The 18293-nt window shown below is 39.7% G+C and overlaps 2 protein-coding genes across 6 annotated transcripts in view; one reads left to right on the top strand and one right to left on the bottom strand.

Moving 5' to 3' along the window:
• Positions 1-44: 44 nt before the first annotated feature.
• Positions 45-12801, bottom strand: pgpep1 (pyroglutamyl-peptidase I). Its single transcript, XM_022249813.2, has 5 exons — positions 12564-12801; positions 11173-11345; positions 9516-9629; positions 7280-7398; positions 45-6919 (listed from the first exon to the last, which is right to left on the bottom strand). Exons 1-5 carry the CDS (start codon positions 12592-12594, stop codon positions 6742-6744), a joined length of 615 nt encoding a protein of 204 aa, XP_022105505.1. The 5' UTR covers positions 12595-12801; the 3' UTR covers positions 45-6741.
• Positions 12802-13251: 450 nt separating this feature from the next.
• The window catches only part of cdk7 (cyclin dependent kinase 7), a 72697-nt gene continuing 67655 nt past the window's right edge, over positions 13252-18293 (top strand). For all 5 annotated transcript variants that reach the window (XM_022249780.2, XM_087136434.1, XM_087136435.1 and 2 more), the window contains exons 1-4: positions 13252-13364; positions 15897-15959; positions 16948-17049; positions 17204-17272. In XM_022249780.2, coding sequence (XP_022105472.1) covers positions 13290-13364; positions 15897-15959; positions 16948-17049; positions 17204-17272 — 309 coding nt within the window. In that variant the 5' untranslated portion in view covers positions 13252-13289. The remainder of the gene's footprint in view (positions 13365-15896; positions 15960-16947; positions 17050-17203; positions 17273-18293) is intronic.

Genomic DNA, 18293 nt, shown 5'->3' with positions numbered 1-18293 from the left:
TTCTGCACTCCTTGGAGGTTTCTCACACAATTTCCAGGCTGCTATTCAGGACTGACATATTATTTTATTGATATCGCCCTCAGTGTGACTTAAAACATAAAATAGTACAAAAGATAAACACATAACATAATCACATAAACCACACAAACTACTAACTTTCAATTAGATTTTTGCACATCCCTAAAGCCACAAATCCAAGGTTACAACATCTCCAAAGCCATCACAATGGGCAGTAGAGATGGTTCTGATAACAGTATTTAAACTAAAAAAATAATAAATATCCCCACTTTCATAACAATGCAAACAGCAAAGACATTTCTAGCGGAGGGAGAGACAAAAATCTTGCAGTACAATAAATTTAATAGAAATTCACAATGAAGTGCAATACTTGAAAATTCCATCTGTTTCTCTTGTACAGGTACATGCCAAATTCTTTGGTATGATTAACTTCCTTTTGAGAAAAAACAATCACGAGGTTCAACATGTATGAATGCTCGAAGTCCTGTGGTGCCTACACGTACGTGTATATTGATGCACTGGAAGCGCTAAGGAGTGTTAAGGTACGTGTACATTGAAGTACCCGCTTTATGGGCTCCACACAGAAATGACAAAGGACACCTTTTCGTACTTGGGGAAAAGCATTCCTAAGGCTAGCATGCAGTGTGTAATCGTAGGATTCAGAATTTATTTCAGGATTTATTTATTCGGTACTTCATCACAAGTAAAACCAGGGATAGCCCATGAAAGTTTTGCGTACATGTACAATACATGTACATGCACTGTGCACAGGAATGTGTGGTGTATATTGAGGTTCAATTGGTACATAGGAAAAATTGTTAATACTTGCTGTACAAAGTTTAAAACAAAAAAGAGACAATTACAGGGTGCAGTAGGACCTAGACGAGGGAAATGTCCCACAAAACCAATGATCACTGAAAACTGACAAAAAGACTTTCAAATCCACCACAGGGAAATCTCAAGTCCATGGACTACAAACCTGCTTGTAACGGGCAGAACTGCATGTACATGTATGTGCATAATTATGACGAGAGAGTCTGCTCTCTATTGCAGTTCATTTTGAATAGCTAATTGCAACTCTATCAGTCCGGCTGAGTTCTGATTATCTTACAAATGACATTATTACTTGATTATGACTTTGACAAAAAAAAAACATTAAAAAAAATGAGGGAGGCGGAAGGGAAAACCCTATGACAAATTTGCAACAGTTTCAATGAGAACTCACACCCATTTAAACAAGATACTTCAAATCGGTAGCAAGAAAACAAATCTGTCTGCCCAAATGATACATGGGTAGTTCCAGAAATCAGGGGTCCATTTTTTTCCAGGTCCCTGTTTCATCCGACATGATTTTGTGGTTCAGAACACATTTTAGGATTTCCATGAGTGACAAATCAAAGCAAATTATCTACCGAACAAATAACAATGGTTTGAAATCAGTTCTGGTTTATATTTCCATGTCAGATAACAAAGGTCAGATGTACATGTAACAAGGATACGAAAATGTCAAACTTTTGGACCCCTTATTTCTGGAATTACCCATATGACAGTTGCTTCCTGAAATTTGAACTAATCTACCGTACTGACATCTTGTGACAAGTTCAATAACGAGACTACTATTGCAAACATTTCAATCACTGCTCTCACTACACTGGTACAGGTGTAACACTGGTACAGGTGTAACACTGGTACAGGTGTAACACTGGTGCAGGTGTAACACTGGTACAGGTGTAACACTGGTACAGGTGTAACAGCTATGGTAATAAATATCAGTATATATAATATTTACAAAGTACAAAGGCAACAGCTATGTATATGTGTATTTGGTTTGATCTTAAGAAAAGTGTTAATTAAGCACTAACAGTTTTGGAAAAAGCCACATAAAGACAGGCAAATGTTTAATTTAATAGATGCACTTGTCTAATGCTGAAGCACCGAATGCCATAACTTGTTCAAATCCATGCATTTTTTTACTATCAAAATATACCTCTGTGTATAGATCCATGCTTCTACATGTAGCAAACACTGAAGAGAAATCTTCACTGGCATTTTCACAGGCCTGTGCCTATGGTCTCGTAGCAAGAAACGTGCAGTGCTGCAGACAAACGTTTGACCGTGCAACGAGACAATCTCTGAGTGACTAAGCTGTGGCTTGAAATTACACATGACTCTATGGGTAAAGGCTGCAACCACTAGGTAGACTCATGTGCACTTTCAACCTGCAGCCAAGTAATTTGGACACAGCCTTGTTACTCGGCTTCTCCTGGACAGTACACAAGCACCAACGCAAGCCAGTGGCTACAGCTATTTGTCACAGCCCCGTGTTGTTGCTGTCCACATAGGATGCTGCCTCATGGGCATTCACCTGCTCTGTGAGATGGTATACCCACGGCGAATTGTCTCGAGAAGAATATGGAACATTCGGAAATGTTCCCTTTGAAAATACCACCTGTCCATATTAGACAGTGCACTTGTCCTACCTGCATAAACCTACGCACACTGTGAATGGCAGATAGCACACCAGTATCTATACAAAACATTCTGTCTGATCAGCTGCTGATCAGACAGCTGCTGGGCTTGGAAGTATGAGTAGATAGCAACACATCCCCCTAAAAGGAGAAATAAATGAAGACCCACTCTCTGTGATGGTACTGAGTACCAGTAGGTACATGTTCATACTCTGGGCAGATACTAACACTCTGCCAATATGTGCTGTACATGTAGGTCCGATACTAAATCATAAGCTGTGAAATACATGTACATGTAATTCTGAGCAATTTATAAACATGATTATGTGGAATTTGAGCTGCTACATACATTAAGCCTGTATTAGCTACTTTTCTCTTTGCAGCTCGTAAAATTGACCTAAAAAACAGTGTAAGACCCAATATACTAGTATCTTGATAATGTCTGTCACTGTTTTAAATTTGGTGTAAATGCACCACAAATAAACCATCGCCAGCCTCTTAGTTACACGACGCCACTTTCCAGAATGCATCACTTGATCTACTGCTCCATGGATGCAGCCATCTTGGTACAAAGCATTGTGGTAATGCTTTTTAACGGGCGAGGGGCGTCCCTTGTGCCCTGCCACTAACATACATGTCCCACAATGCTTTGCCGCCAAGCAACATTTGGCAAAGATGGTGATAACTGAAGCAGCAGCTGAACTTTAAAAGTCTATTCACAATTTTAAAAGGTTCAAAATGTCTACCTTTCAGGTTGACTTCCAGAAGTCCAAACCTGCTTGGGTCTTTTGTTAATATTACCAGGGCTGAGTTGCAGTCACATCAATTATAAAACACTTGTTTTAGCATTACCTACAAACTGGGAAACATGCAAATCTTCACTGGAACAATTATTAAGAATGTGTTTGTCCAAAATGGTACATGTAGTTCCTCGACAAGCACCATAGCATATTCTAAAATTCCTGAAAAAAAATTACTTTTGCTGATGGTACATGAATAAATTAGGGAATTTCACATGCAGCAGGGGCATATTGAAACCACTGCTGATGAAGTGTGACACTCAAGTCAGGTACATGAATGTTGAAAAAAGTTACAGGAAAGCCTTTCGTCCTTGTCGCAAACATTGCCAATGTTGGTAAATAGTAACACAGTTCAAGCTAGTGGAACGTTATGCAAGTATTTCACTCTTTTACATACTTAGTGATTGAACAGTTAAACATGGCAAATAAAGACAAGTAAGTTGACTTTCCCCATATCTTAAAATGTCAAAAACATAATATACAATTCATTACAGATATATCACATTGGGAGTGCATAGATGAAAAGAATGCAATTTACAAAGTAAACCTTAGAGACCTGTAAAACTGAATTATACAAAGCAAAACACTGATTAACCTTGTATTTCTTTCACCTCTGCATACAAACGTGTAGGGGAAAAACCTACATTAAATATCAAGTTTGAAAAAAATGATGAAAATCAATGGGGTGAGTTTATCCTTTCACAATACACTTCCTAGCAAATCTCAGTTCTGTACAGGCAAGATGTTGATGTTTCAAGCAGCCAAGTGGGAAACTTGCTGGATAATCTTTTTTTTTACAAGTTGTTACTTGCCTGACAAACTAGTAAAAAGTTGTGTGACACAAAGTTATTGAGCTGCAAAGAATTCAAATTTGAAACGTAAAAAGTACACTGGTAAAAAAATGAAGTACACGCATCAACTTTTTGACAAAGTCGATACATGCAGGTTTTGATACAAATTACAAAACTTTTTGATTTTTTTTTCCTTCCCTAACCACACAGAATTCAACACCAGTAAAGTGTGTGAGTTTGTGGCATTGGGTACTGGTAGCTTGCTATCTCATGTTTAATTTTGTGTGAATGGGTACTGTGGACCTGCACATACCCTGTTGAATTTGGACTGAATGGGTACTGTGGCCCTCTGTGTTTTTGCCATCACTTTTTACCATCAAGAATTCTAAATGAGTGCTGTATTTTTAAAGATTATGTAATGATAGAAAGCTTCCCATTGAAATGGTATGAAGTACTGTATGTAATATTACATGTATGTAATAAATACCATAAGAGGACAATCTTCATTGTTTCTGACCACAATGATCCCAGCAGCCGGGGATGGATATGCAGCATGATGGTGTGTTAGTTTGTTAGAATAGGTACTGCCTGTCCATACTCTTTGTACTGTGCAATGGGCCTGCAATACCCAATCAAACAAAATCACACAGGTAAAGACCTGTTGAAGTCTGTGGGATTGGGTACTGTGAGGTAAGAGTGTTTTTCCAAAGTATTGAAGTTTGTGTGTTTGGGGAAGGTTAGGTCTAGCAACCCTTGGGTGGTTAGATTTAATAAAAGATTCATCACACACTTTTAGATCAAAACAGACTGTAGCTTGCGCACAATCAACCAATCATTTTACTGCAAACTCAGAGGACAAGAAATTGTCTCTCTCTACGTTCTGATAACGCGCTCCCGTCTGCTGATCCCCTACACACACCTTCAAGGACGGTTCCGAACAAGAGATTCCGAGAACAAGAAGAGTGCTTTGTTTCATTTACATGTAGGTGTCTGTAGTGGTGATATGTGAACAAAAATTAATAAGAAAAACCTGCCACGATATGACTTCTACATGTGGTGGATGTCCCCAGGCATCCCACTGAAGCAGTATTGTGGTAGAATCCATCATAAGTCCTGTAGTAAGTCCCCACACAAGTCCAGTCACAAGTAACAGGGTGAACAGTGACAAGGGAATGCTTTTGTCACGCTTCACTTAAACACATGTAGCTTGTAACTTTGCTTATGACTGGAAGACTTGTGACGGACTTGACAACACCAAACCAAAATATTTGGTTCTTAATATACCTAAATCTCATCTGAGGAATGGCTCTGGTGTGAAAATACATCACCAGCTTTAAAACTGCACTTCACACTACTATTACTGACCTATGCTTTAGCACCATTATTGTCTAGTGGGTTTGGTCATGTATGAGAAGTTTCATTAGACAAGTACCCGCACATGTACATGTAGCTACAAGAAAACTTGCTTGCTATAAGAATACAAGTGCCACAGTTCTATTAACAGTTGGGTACGTGACCCCGTCTTGATGAAACCATTCCTGAAGCACATTTCAAAACTTTACTTTGATAACCCTGGGAGCACTTCAAGTTGAACTTTTAGACGGTACAAGCACACGGATGTAATTGCAAGCACCAAATCAAAGAAATCATTGTTCTTCTTATTTTCTCCTTTCCCCATTGTTTGAACTCTGAAATTAATCCGAGTACACTGGTATACCGGTACATCTGATGTGACTAACATGTACAAATAGTCTGAGTCTGAATCTAATAGTCTTAATCTAAAAAACTTCCACTTTTCCTCTGTATCTGGTTTGATCAGCTCGTCTGAGTTATGCCACAAACATGAACATGAACACTTTGTCCGATTTCCAGGTTATTCCATGCAATGCCGACACTATGTCGGATCTGCAGGTCAAGTCCCTTCAAAAGACCAGTCACAAGTCCTTCCATAAGGCTAGTCACAAGTCCCTCCATAAGACCAGCCACAAGTCCTTTCAAAAGACCAGCCACAAGTCCCTTTACAAGACCAGTCACAAGTCCTTTCAAAAGACCAGTCACAAGTCCCTTTACAAGACCAGTCACAAGTCCTTTCAAAAGACCAGCCACAAGTCCCTTTACAAGACCAGTCACAAGTCCTTTCAAAAGACCAGTCACAAGTCCCTTTACAAGACCAGTCACAAGTCCTTTCAAAAGACCAGTCACAAGTCCTTTCAAAAGACCAGTCACAAGTCCCTTTACAAGACCAGTCACAAGTCCTTTCAAAAGACCAGTCACAAGACCATCACAAGTAGTGTGAGGGACAATGACAAAGGAAGGCTTTTGTCCGAGTTCATTTCAATAGCTTGCGACTTGACTTAGGACCGGATGACTTGTGATGGACTTAGAGGGATTGGCAATGGACTCCACTATGACAGTGGGTCATGCTACTGGTCCCAAAAGGATTTTAAAAAATTACATGCACATGTGACTAAAAAGCTGAAAGGAGTAAAAAACAAAGGTCTAACCATCCTGTTTTATTATGTACAAAACACTTTCTTCAGGACAAAATGGAGGCATACATTTTCACCAAACTGCTTGCTTTACGGCCACTGAAGAGCAAGAAGACAAAAACCCTACGATGAATAAAATTAAACCATACCAAGTCTGCAAACTGGACGGCCAACATCACAAAATTTCACCTTTGGTCTGCCGCACCTGCTTGAGCATGCTGCGTATGGCGGCTCGTAACCCTTCACCCAGCTGGCGGGCGGAGTAAGGCTTGCCCAAGGGTGGGACGTGGATGAAGGCAGTCTGGGCACAGTTCTGGTAGAGGGAGATGTAGTAGACAAAATCGCACAGGTACCTTGGTCACGAAAAATAAAGACGGAAAAAATGAAAATCATCGAAACATGTCTGTGTAACAAGGAATTTTTTTAGCCAAGGTGCACAATTTTGGAAGATCGCATTTTTATTAGTATCAAATTTTAATGAATGATGTACGAAAAATTTTGTACGAGGACCCTTCACAGAAATAAAGACTAAAGTTAGTCTTTTCTATGACTAAAATGTGTGGAGGCTTGACCCCCTTGTATTTTCACATAAAAAAATTAAATAAATCTTCCGCTCAATCAATACAAACTGAAAGTAAGCTGTTATTGATAACATTAATCATCAACATTTTACATGAATATTTTTGAAAAAAAAAAGGAGGTGTTGGACCTACTTTCCGGCATTGTAAGACACAACTGCTTTGGTGGGACAGCTGTTTGAGTTGACTTCATCAGAGACGATGGACATGTTGATTTGGCTGAGTATACAGTCAGGACCATCTCTAATACAGCACTATAATAATCAGAAGAATGTTAGGGTAGGAAGAGAATAAAAATGACAAGAATGCATCGAGACCATTTGATTGGTTGCAGATTTCTACTGAATCATTGGCTTACTGTAGCAAATACTGCTATCTTGTTAGCCATGATGAGTGGGCACCATCAAGCTGTCCCCCCCCTCCCGTGTTTACTTCCACCTCTTTGTAAAAATATATAAGAGAGCAGTGCATGTATTTAGGATGTTAAACTCATCTGGAACCTTGGGAATGTGACTGAGAGGGCAAGGCATGAAAACATCTGGCGCACTGGACGATATGCTTTAGGATATTTAGGGTGAGGCAGTCATAAGTATGCAGAGTGTGTGGCCGTGTCTGAATTATATGGCTCTGGCTGGAAATAATACGCCAATGGGAGTTGCTAGCCAGAGGCTGTAGCCACTTCCTAAAGACATGAGTGTGCTTGCCCCCACATACCAGCTCAGCCCCAGCCATGTTTACATGGACAATCCTGTTTCTTCTTTAGTTGAGAAACTCAATGAACACACCCATTTTTCTTTGCACTGTGATCAACTTGTCATTTGTGGATGATTTCCCTAACTGTTCCTCTTCCTCCTACTACAGGTAACCCTAATCCCCAAAAATGCCTCTGAGATCTTTTTCCTGAATGGGGAAATCTGTCTCAGTCCACAAATGGTTCATACAAATTGCATTATGTGGACCTCTTGTATTCATGAATCCCCACTGTACATGTAGGTACTAGTGATCCAGCTTTTGTAAAGATTGCTGTGCTGACCGCAGAGTGGACTCTCGAGTTGTGACTTTTAAATCGCTACAGCACCCTCCAGAAGTGCTGGGTTTTTTTGCGCGAAGATCCTACTGACGAAACACGTCAGAATTTCTCTCAATAATCCTCTGTTTTTTTCGGCTTGACAGTATTCGTTCTGCATCTTGATTCTTCTGATATAAATCACCTGTGAGTTTTGTTCTTGATTCAAGTCTTATTGTTATTGCAAACACCCTTAAAATCAACATCTTTGTCATTTTTTGTATGTTCTATATCATGTCATCTGCCATCTTGTTGTTTCTGGGTATGTTCGCATATACCATGTGCGATGCTTGTTTTCATATTTAGTTTGCTCGTCTATATACCCATCCTTGATGTTATTTAGTTGTCTGCACTAAGGAGAGGTGACACAGAATATACTCCTCAGCTCTTAAGTATTAGTAACTGTTTTTTGAGCTTATTTAATCTTGTTGTTTGCTTAAGGAGTCTGTTGATCATTTGCCTCCCAGGTTACACCACATTTTGATCTTCACTTAAGAGGTCTATTCTTGGCAGCTTAGCTCTGCACTCTCGGAGGCTACGGTTCTGTAAGTTTTTACCGTCCAACGGTGTTACACATGTATTTCAGTTGATTTAGCCCGCATACTGTTAACCACTTGTCGAGATCTTGTTTCCTGATTCTGTATAGATAATGTTGAGTTCAAATATTTTGTATTCGCCTCCACTACATGTACACTGGTTTTGTGTGTGTGTACTCGCTCATGTTCCTATTTTTTCAATTAATTCATTCCTGGTCCACTTTTGTCACTGCTTTACACACTGGTATTCAAATTGTTCTTTTGCTGGATCCTTTCGTATGTTATTTTACATAAGCCAATTTGTTTCCTGCATTCCTTATCAGTGTCACATTTGACCTTTGTGCCACATTGGTTTAGCGGATGTTAATTATTTGCACATGGTTTTATCCTGTTAATTTACAAATATAAAATTTCAAGACCCGAATCCAATGTCTTGCGTGCTGGTTGTCTATTGAGTCCCTGTTACTCGCCGAGGCCAGAATAATTGGCTATTTTGATAATTATGAAGAGCCCCACAGTTTGTTACAGCATCCATAACTTTCCATCAATGCAACATTTACTGACAACAGCTGAAGCAGTCTGACTACAGTCAGACTCTATCTAGAGTTGATTACTTTGTGTCAAGGGTCAAAGAACTTTATACAGGTGCACATGTCAAGTGCAACATGAACCACAGAATAACTAGACAAATGATCCCATTTGGACATTGAACACAAAGGGGCAGGTTCTTCTAACACTTGTCCAGCTTGGACTGCGTCAGGAAACTTACTTTTGACTTTGGAACGAGGAAACTGACATCGGGCTTGTCGTAGCCCGTGTTGTGTGCCTGCTGCTCCAATGTGAGCTCCTTTGCTATGCCTGACACACCCACATGCACCATAAGCTACAGGCGAGGACAGAAAGTGAAATCAAACCTAATAAAATCAAGTGCTAATTGACTTTCCACAGATAGGTGTAGGCGCAAAATCACGTTTTAAAATTATATCAATGCATTGTATCAGTGATCCTGAATACATGTACCGTGAACAAGTACATTGTAGTTTGGACAATATGGCAAGTTCACTTTTAATTCACGTCCTTTTACTGAGACATCAGTATTGTTATTTCTTAACATATGATGAAATGCTGTTCTGCATTCCAGTGACCCCCCCCCAAATAAGAAGCTTACATGCAGCAGCATTTATAATGCAGTATTCGTGAGGACAGAACGAAAAAAAATGTGGCCCAGAAATGCGAACTCCTTTTCAATTTTGATAAGCCACAACCACCTCCGAGCCCTCTGAGGCTTCCATTCTACAGCAAACCATGGCGACTTTTTGGTGCTTTAAAATAGAAACGATCATCATCACGTCCCATGTGTGTGCATTAGGAGTGGCAGGATAACTGTCTTAAACTGTGCAAAATCCATTCTTTTTTAGTTTGGGATGAAAAACTGAATGGATGTTTCCCTATTGGTACTGTAAACTTTATTCAAAGTTTTAGTAATAAACTAGGGAAGAATCAAGATCTTCCTTGCACAAATCTACCGACAAACATTGTTCAACAACAGCTCTCTTCTCTGTGGCATCAGTGCTTCTCTCGTGAACATAAAAATCCTTATTATTAGCAAATCCACATGCAAGAAATAAATATACTCATACACAGAATTCAGTGAAATTGAGTCAAGTTGGTATGAGTTTTGTTTGACAGATATTTCATAGGATTGTTGGTATACCCTAATGTAATGCAGCCCCTAATGTGGTGTACAGGGTACTTTGAATTTTCACATCTAGTGCCTTGCAAAAGCATTAATTTTACCTCAAATATTACAAGTGAAATGTTATCAAGCTCTCAACATTCCCATTGATAAATCTTGAGCTGACTTACGTGTCCCTACCGGTACTACAAAGTTCCAATGAAAATCTGGTTCGGCTTAACTTCCTAATTTTTGTGTGAAGCTCACAACAAATTCTGAAAATGCACTAAAAAAAAAAGATTTTCTTACACTGTACAGGTTGGACATGTGAGTGGACTCAATAATAATCTATTAGACTTTATCAACTTTCAAGAAATTCTTAAATATAAATGTGGGATTTTCCTTAGATTCCTCCAAGTGCGCCATGTTACAACACACTCAGTTGAATTTGTGCCCGATTTTCTGATTTGATTCTGATTTTGAATTTCGGACTACATTCATGACGACGAAATTGCTTCAAAAGTACGTATCAAATGGTGGCACCAGTATCAATCGGAATGAATTTGAAGTACCGGTATTTCAACAAAGATGTTTGCCAACACTACATGAGGAAAGTCGAGGAACATTTTGAAGTATGCTGTGTTGGAGAACTTACATGTATGGATTTCAGAGATTTCTGAGCATATTACTGTCTGACATGATGTCCTTTTGAAAACAATCTTAACGATTCAGAAGTCTGCAAGAAACTCACACAAGGGTCGTATTCTTTCCAGAGCTGTGGTACCAACTTCTTAGCCGTCTCGTACTCCACTGCAATCTCAAAGGTGATGAGCTCCACGTCTTCATCTTCCAACCCTAGCCGGTCCAACTCCTGCACCGCTGACCAACTGGCGTTCACTTTGTGCTCCCAGAAGGGACCAAAACCTTGACGGAGACAGAATAAAACATTGGTACAATTCAATTGGGAAAGAGTTTTATACGGGCATTATTTAACAGCCTGTGCACAAACCCAGTGAGACTGGTCTGAAAAATTCTGTGTTTTCTATGGAAATGCCTCAATATTTTCCTACTGAATTTGACTCTATAGGACATGTTAATAGTGATGGCTGATAAACTACTACTGGGAAAATTAGTGATGTTCTCATATGGAACTCTTTCTTTCAATCAACTAATCACTTATTTTGTTGCACATTTCAAGTTCTTTCAGTACATAGTCTAATCTTAGAAAAAATTCATTTCTTTGCAAACTTGATCCCAAGAATGACTGCAATTTAAAGCCAGTACTATTGTTACACCCCAACTATAGCGTCTGTCCCAACTACAGCTGGGACAGTCCTAACTGTAATGCTGCAGTCGGGCTACCCCAACTGTTGTTGACCAATTTCTGTAGAAAATTTTCAAACCTTATCCAAGTTTATGCATCTCACCCTTGACACAATTCACCTAAAATATGGCACTTCATCTATGACATGACATGGTAAACAATATGATTGGGCAGGCCCAACTATAGCACTCAAGTTGGGACGGGCCCAACTATAGTTGGGATTGATGCTGTAGTTGGGGTGTAACAATATCAACGTTCTTTGAAGGGGATGCACAATACACTAAGATACATGTACAGTATGTATATGACACTTGTAAACATGACAAATTAAAACATTTGGTGAAAACAACAGCTATAATATTAAAAGACCCACAATTAACAAAAAAAGATGCAATGCAGGGCAAATGCAGTTTGGTTGCATCATGGAGGGCGGGAAGGACATTCCTTGATAGTTGCATAAACCTTAATTTACAGGTCATGGCATTATGTCATTATGTTTAAAGACAAAGTTTATGCTTAGACCCGGTGACAAGTCGCCTTCAGGAATATCATTGGGCCAATGACATGAAGACAGAATAAAATGAGACTTTCCGGGGGGGTATACGCAGCTAGCTGTTGCATGTACTGATGTAGCCTATGCCAAACACAGGCCAAATGGTACTCGAAACGACTTCCGAACATTCCGCATCACGTTCACGATTCATGTGATTAAGCCGATATCATTTTTGTGCAGATTACAAGCTACATAAATTACTCTGCATATGCATTCCAAAATCTACTGAGCAAGATAACAAAACTTCAAAACAATTCTGTCTCACCAGTTACAACTACGGTGCTTTTCTTCGGCATGTTTCTCTTCTTGAAAATAAAAGCCACAGATCAGCTGTTGTACCAGTACAAAGTGGCCTTTGCGTTGCTTGATTGATGGATTTCGTATAATTGTCAAACGTTCCCAGTGTTTACTTCTATGTTGGTCTCAGTGGGACCGGAGAAAGGCGCTTGATTTGCCTAAATTCTGATTGGCTCCTATGGAGAACACTTGGTCCCTCGCACGCATAGAGTTATATAAAATCGCTCTATCCTCACACGTCACTTGCTGAGCTTTTGTCATTACTCAAACCCGCACTGCCTTGTCCCATGTTGTCGAGTTGTGTGTTGTCGTACATGTACATTAGAAGCACTTTCTATTTAATACGCCGTCAAAACGAGGTTGAAATTCACTTCGCCTATTTACTACTGTGGGGACGAAGTTGTGGAGATTGTATTTATTAAACTGGTTCCCCTCCCCTTCACAGTTTTTCGCTTTGGTCCCCCATTTCATTACTTACTGATTGAGGCTATTCCAAATCGGCCACCTTGAAAAATGACTTTGGAAGAAGAAGACAGTTGCTGCATGTTTAACAGGTGCTGTGAGAAACCCCATCTTGTCCCTGAAACGGCAATCGAATGTTTGAAATTCCGTGAGGGCACACCCTTTTCGTATACGTCGATTGAGACAAGTTTACTATTTGTTATACCGCCCTCGTTAGTTATCATTTTGCATCATGGCAGCACGCTGTGCCCTTGCTGGTGATCGCTCAAAACGTTATGAAAAAATCGACTTTCTTGGCGAAGGGCAGGTATGTAGTTGTTGTCTCCCATATGCACGTAATGATTAAGTAAGTAGGGACAAATAAAAAGTATTGCGATTTTGTTTTGTCTTCGTTTATTTGGCACGACATACAATCGTCCAGCACCTTCTTCATGTTCTACTCAAGTTCAAGTTCAGAGCTGAGAATAGCTCTACTGAGGTGGAGTGTTAGTATTCCTCTTTTTATGATTTTGAATGGGATTGTCATACTAATGTTCTACGCCTGTACATAGAGTAAGGTGAAAACGGTTCTCAAAAATTCCAAAGACTCACCAAAAATACTTTCATCACCACCTACTGCCAGCTTCTGTAAATGCCAACGTCAAACGCACTTACTTAACCCTAACAGTCCTCAATCCTCCAACAGGTGAAGGATTGAGGACTGTTAATAACTTAGGCCTAAACCATGTAAAGTCTACATGCCCGTATTTGAATGGGAGGAGGCGGCAAAAAGTTTAAGTGCTGTGCATGTGTTGAATGAAAAAGGTCAGATTTTGACAGATTTGTAACAACGACTTACATTGTAGATAAAATTTGGGTAATTAAAATGGAAATAAGATAAGAGGTACAAGAACATATGAACACCTAAAAACCACAGCTACTGAGAATTAATTAATCTGATCATAGAGGGGACAGAAGATTGTCTATATCTTTGAGTATTGATTCAGGGCATGGTATTTTGGTTGGTTTGGTGAGAGAGTCTTGGGTTTGGAAGCATGTGACAATGTTTTCAGAGGTGAGCAAGCTTTTGGCAAATTAAGTGGTGAGGTCAGCATGTCTGTCTGAAATTGATTGGATGTTCAAGAGTTTGAGAGCATCGAGATTGAGATATTTGGGTAAAGGATTATGCGAAGTGCACGCTTCTGAATTCTTTCAATAGTTTGATCTTGGTTTAAAAGTGAGACCCGAAGACCACACCACTGCACCATATTCAAGTGTAGGGCGAATGTAACTCTTATAGATTAAGATGAGGTTGTCAATTTTAACACCATTTTTCTTAAGTTGGCTAAGAATGTAAAGTCTACGTGAGGCATTTGCAATGAGTTGCTGAACCTGCTGGTCCCACTTAAGGTCATTTTGGATGGTCACTTCTAGAGGTTTAATGGATGAAACGACCTCAAGTTGGACGTCATTAATTTTGAGATGCAGCGGAGGAGGTGGGTTGTGAAGGAATGAGATCTGCATAGCTTGGCATTTTGCTGGGTTTGGTGTCATACCATTTTTGGAACACCACTCCACAAGTGAGTCAATATGCAATTGAATACTCGATGGTTGCTGCTTGGTTATGATCTCAACAAGACTGAGGTCGTCAACACATTTCCAGCGATTTGTCAGTGTCTGGGCAGCATCATTAACCCATGGCAAGGAAGATAATTGGTGCTAGTTTTGTGCCTTGTGGGACACCACAAGTGAGACTGATAGGGGTGGAAGTACATCCCCGAAAATGAACAGTTTGAGAGTGATGTGATAAAAAAATACATATTGTTGGAATGAGAGATCCGTCAACACCAAAATATATAAGCTTTTCAACTGCTTTTGTGTGATTGATATGATCAAAAACTTTGCTAAAATCTATCTCACATAGATTTACAAAGTTGCCAGCTTTATCAAGGCCATTGTGGATAATATCAAGCATACTAATGAGATAATGGTTGATTGGGCTACCGTTCATATTCCCAAATTGCTGAGGATCAATAACCAGTCTGATGTCCCTCATAATTCAGTCTGCCAAGAAACCTTCCAAAATTTGGGCTAGGGTGGAGATGGAGATAGGGTGAAGTTGGTTGAATCTGGTAACTCAGGTTGTTTTAGGATTAGGGCAAACTGAAGCATTTTTCCAAATAATTGGGAAAATCCCAGAACTAAGACAAGTTAAAAAATGGTAAGTGGCTCAGAAAGTTCAAATGCAAATTCCTTCAAAAGTCTTGTGGGACAGTCATCAGGATGAGAGGCTTTGGTTGTGTTCAGCTTACGAAGTTAACTGTATATCTGATTCCAGTGTATTACAGGCACAGGTGGTGCTGGCAGGTATGGAGGTAATATAGAAGTATCTGGTGGAGGAAGCCTGGAACATATCTGAGCAAAATTTGAAAGCATTTACTTAGAAAACACTTAGTTTTTTCAGACAAGTCTCATAAGTTTGTGCACAGAGGCATCAAGTGTTGTCCGTATAAGGAACTCTTTCCAAAATAAAATGGGCCTAACGAACCTAAATAACATTTGTTAAAAAATGAAGTGGTTTAACCTGATACCGTATTTATGAGGAACATGCATATCAAGGCACTGTAGCACTTTGTTGGCTCTAAATCTCAAACTTTAAACAAGTACATATACATGTACCTGCAGATTGCCAATACTTAATGGACAGTGCTGTTTAATTAAACTATGCCTGTGATAAACTGAATGCCCTGCGGTTGATGTTATAGCCAGAAAGAAGTGAAACAACCGAATTTAGCATTTGGAAATAGAGGATCAGGAGAATGAAATAAGTACCTGTATATGTGTTTATTTTTCTTTCCAGTTTGCAACAGTGTACAAAGCCAAAGATATTGAAGCTAACAACAGAATTGTAGCTGTTAAAAAGGTATGTAAGCTTGTGGCAGATAGTGTCAAGATTTTTGGTCATATCCACCAGTCCACCTGTTCTGTTCTCCTTCTTGATTTAACCACTACGGTGGTACCAGACTCATGCATGCATGCACTTGGCAAAAGGCGTAAATCACGGAATCCTTTTGGATCTAAGAGGCATGTACCACTTTTCTATTAGACTGGTCTGAAAAATTAGTGTTTTCCATGTAAATGCTTTGATATTTTCCCCATTTAATTTGACTCCTGAAGACATGTTTTTGCTTTCTGATGGGTTATATACAGGGTACCTCTGTAGTGAAAAATTAGTGATGTTCCTGTATGGAACTAAAGCCTGCAGCTTCTAATTCTGGTCACCGAGCATAATGCTCACCCATTTGGATTCTTCATTTACTGATCCCACCTCTCGCCATTAAATTCAAATCTTACATCTGGTTATGCTCATTTTTTTAATATTTTGATAGACTCAGGACTCAAAATTAAATAGAACTTCTCATCCCACTTTGGACAGTACTGGTACATTCAATGACACATGAGGGGCGTTGGAGTTGTGGGTATTGTAGATTCACAAGGGCTCTGCAGCAGTTGACAAGTTACATGCACATATGCATGGAGCAAGATATACATGTACAAGCAGAGAGACTTGACTTTATTTCTGGCCAGAATCACACCAGGAGTGTCCGGTTGGTGCTGGATCATGTGATCAACTGACCCAGAGTGTATCTGATGTATGAAAAATGGACATTAATCGCAAAAGTCCTTAATTTCCTAACACAAGGACTCGGAACTATCAGGGCAAATGCTTGCTCTCGCCAACAGAGCACGTGGGAGCGTTTTGGAAAGTTACAGACAGATATTTAAGCTGCTTGCTGTTGCCGATTTCAAGCCCTAGAGGTGTTGCAGTGAGAAATCACTACTTAGCTGCATGTTGGATTGATTGTCAGTTTTGAACATGACTGGTGCATATATATGTGCTTCCTTCACAGATCAAGCTTGGTCATCGGAGCGAAGCAAAAGATGGCGTTAACCGCACTGCCCTGAGAGAAATCAAGCTACTTCAGGAGTTGAAGCATGACAACATCATTGGGGTAGATCACAAACCCTTATCAGCATCCCAGACTTGATACTTGTTCAAGTAGAAAACAGGATTTATTTAACGTCCCATCATGAAAATGGCTTCTGATCCCGGTTCTAAGGTCGAGGCTCTTGAATATTTCTGCATTTGTGTTCTTGTTTTCATAGTTGCTCGATGTCTTTGGGCACAAGTCCAACATCAGTTTAGTGTTCGATTTCATGGACACAGATTTAGAGGTAAGATATTTTGAGTCAATTCATTAGTGTCAGTCTAGACCCCGAGGCTTTGCTCCCTGACCATAATCAGCTCTGCACATTATTTTCAAGTTTCACTGTTGGGTATAAAAGGAAATTTGCTGGCATGGGATATGAAATGATTGCATTCTACTAACTAGTCTATCCAGCCCTATGTTGGTTGTCACCCAGTTTGTTAGTGTCTAGTTCCTGCTCACTGGTTATTTTGGGAATAGCTGTTTTTGCTGTCTCCATTAGTTTTATGCTAAGGGAATAAATACATGCTTGGCCAGTCTTAAACACTCGTTTAAGACTGGCTCAGGAGAATGGATGCAACTACTGCCCAGCCGCAGGCAAGGGCATTATCAGCATTCATTCTCCCGAGCAAGGTTTTAAACGTTAGTTTAAGACTGGCCAAGCACATATTTATTCCATTCATAAATACCTTTTTATTCAGAGAGTCAAAAGAAGTCAACATACATGTATGGTGGATTTCCAATGATATTGTTCTAAATTCTACTTCCATTTTCTTGAACACTCCTATCATTTTATGATATGTTCCTTTTGCAAGTTGTCCAATTGAATCTCCTGATGCACTGGTTGGCGCGCGTGTGGCACTTTCTGCGTGCTGCGTCACATGCAGACTCTTGACCAATAGGGATGGAGTAAACTCTCTTGAATCCAGGTACGAGAGCATTTTTTTACGCAGTGGGCATTATCAAATGTTAAGACACGGTCCAGTTACGTTTTGTTGAACAGGAAGACTGTCTGAGGTATTTATGAATGATGAATAGATGCTGAGTCCCTCTCTGTTAGACCATTTTAGATAGTATGCAAATGAGTTCTCAGCTTTTAAGCTCCCAACCTGTGATCACACTTAATCTCCCATAACCTGGGCAGAAAAGATGTGTTGGTACAGAACTACTAACATGTTGGGATCACTGCATGATGGCTAATGCAAATATGAACGACCTATTCAGCAAGCTGTGTTTATCTCCAGATAAGTATGTGAACTTCAAAATGT

The sequence above is a fragment of the Acanthaster planci genome, linkage group LG05 (assembly GCF_054643075.1).
Source record: "Acanthaster planci isolate LZ-2023a linkage group LG05, COTS_SCS, whole genome shotgun sequence".
Classification (NCBI taxonomy): Eukaryota; Metazoa; Echinodermata; class Asteroidea; order Valvatida; family Acanthasteridae; genus Acanthaster; species Acanthaster planci.
The sequence above is the reverse complement of the archived record's forward strand: the minus strand, read 5'-3'. Positions and strand labels throughout refer to the sequence as shown.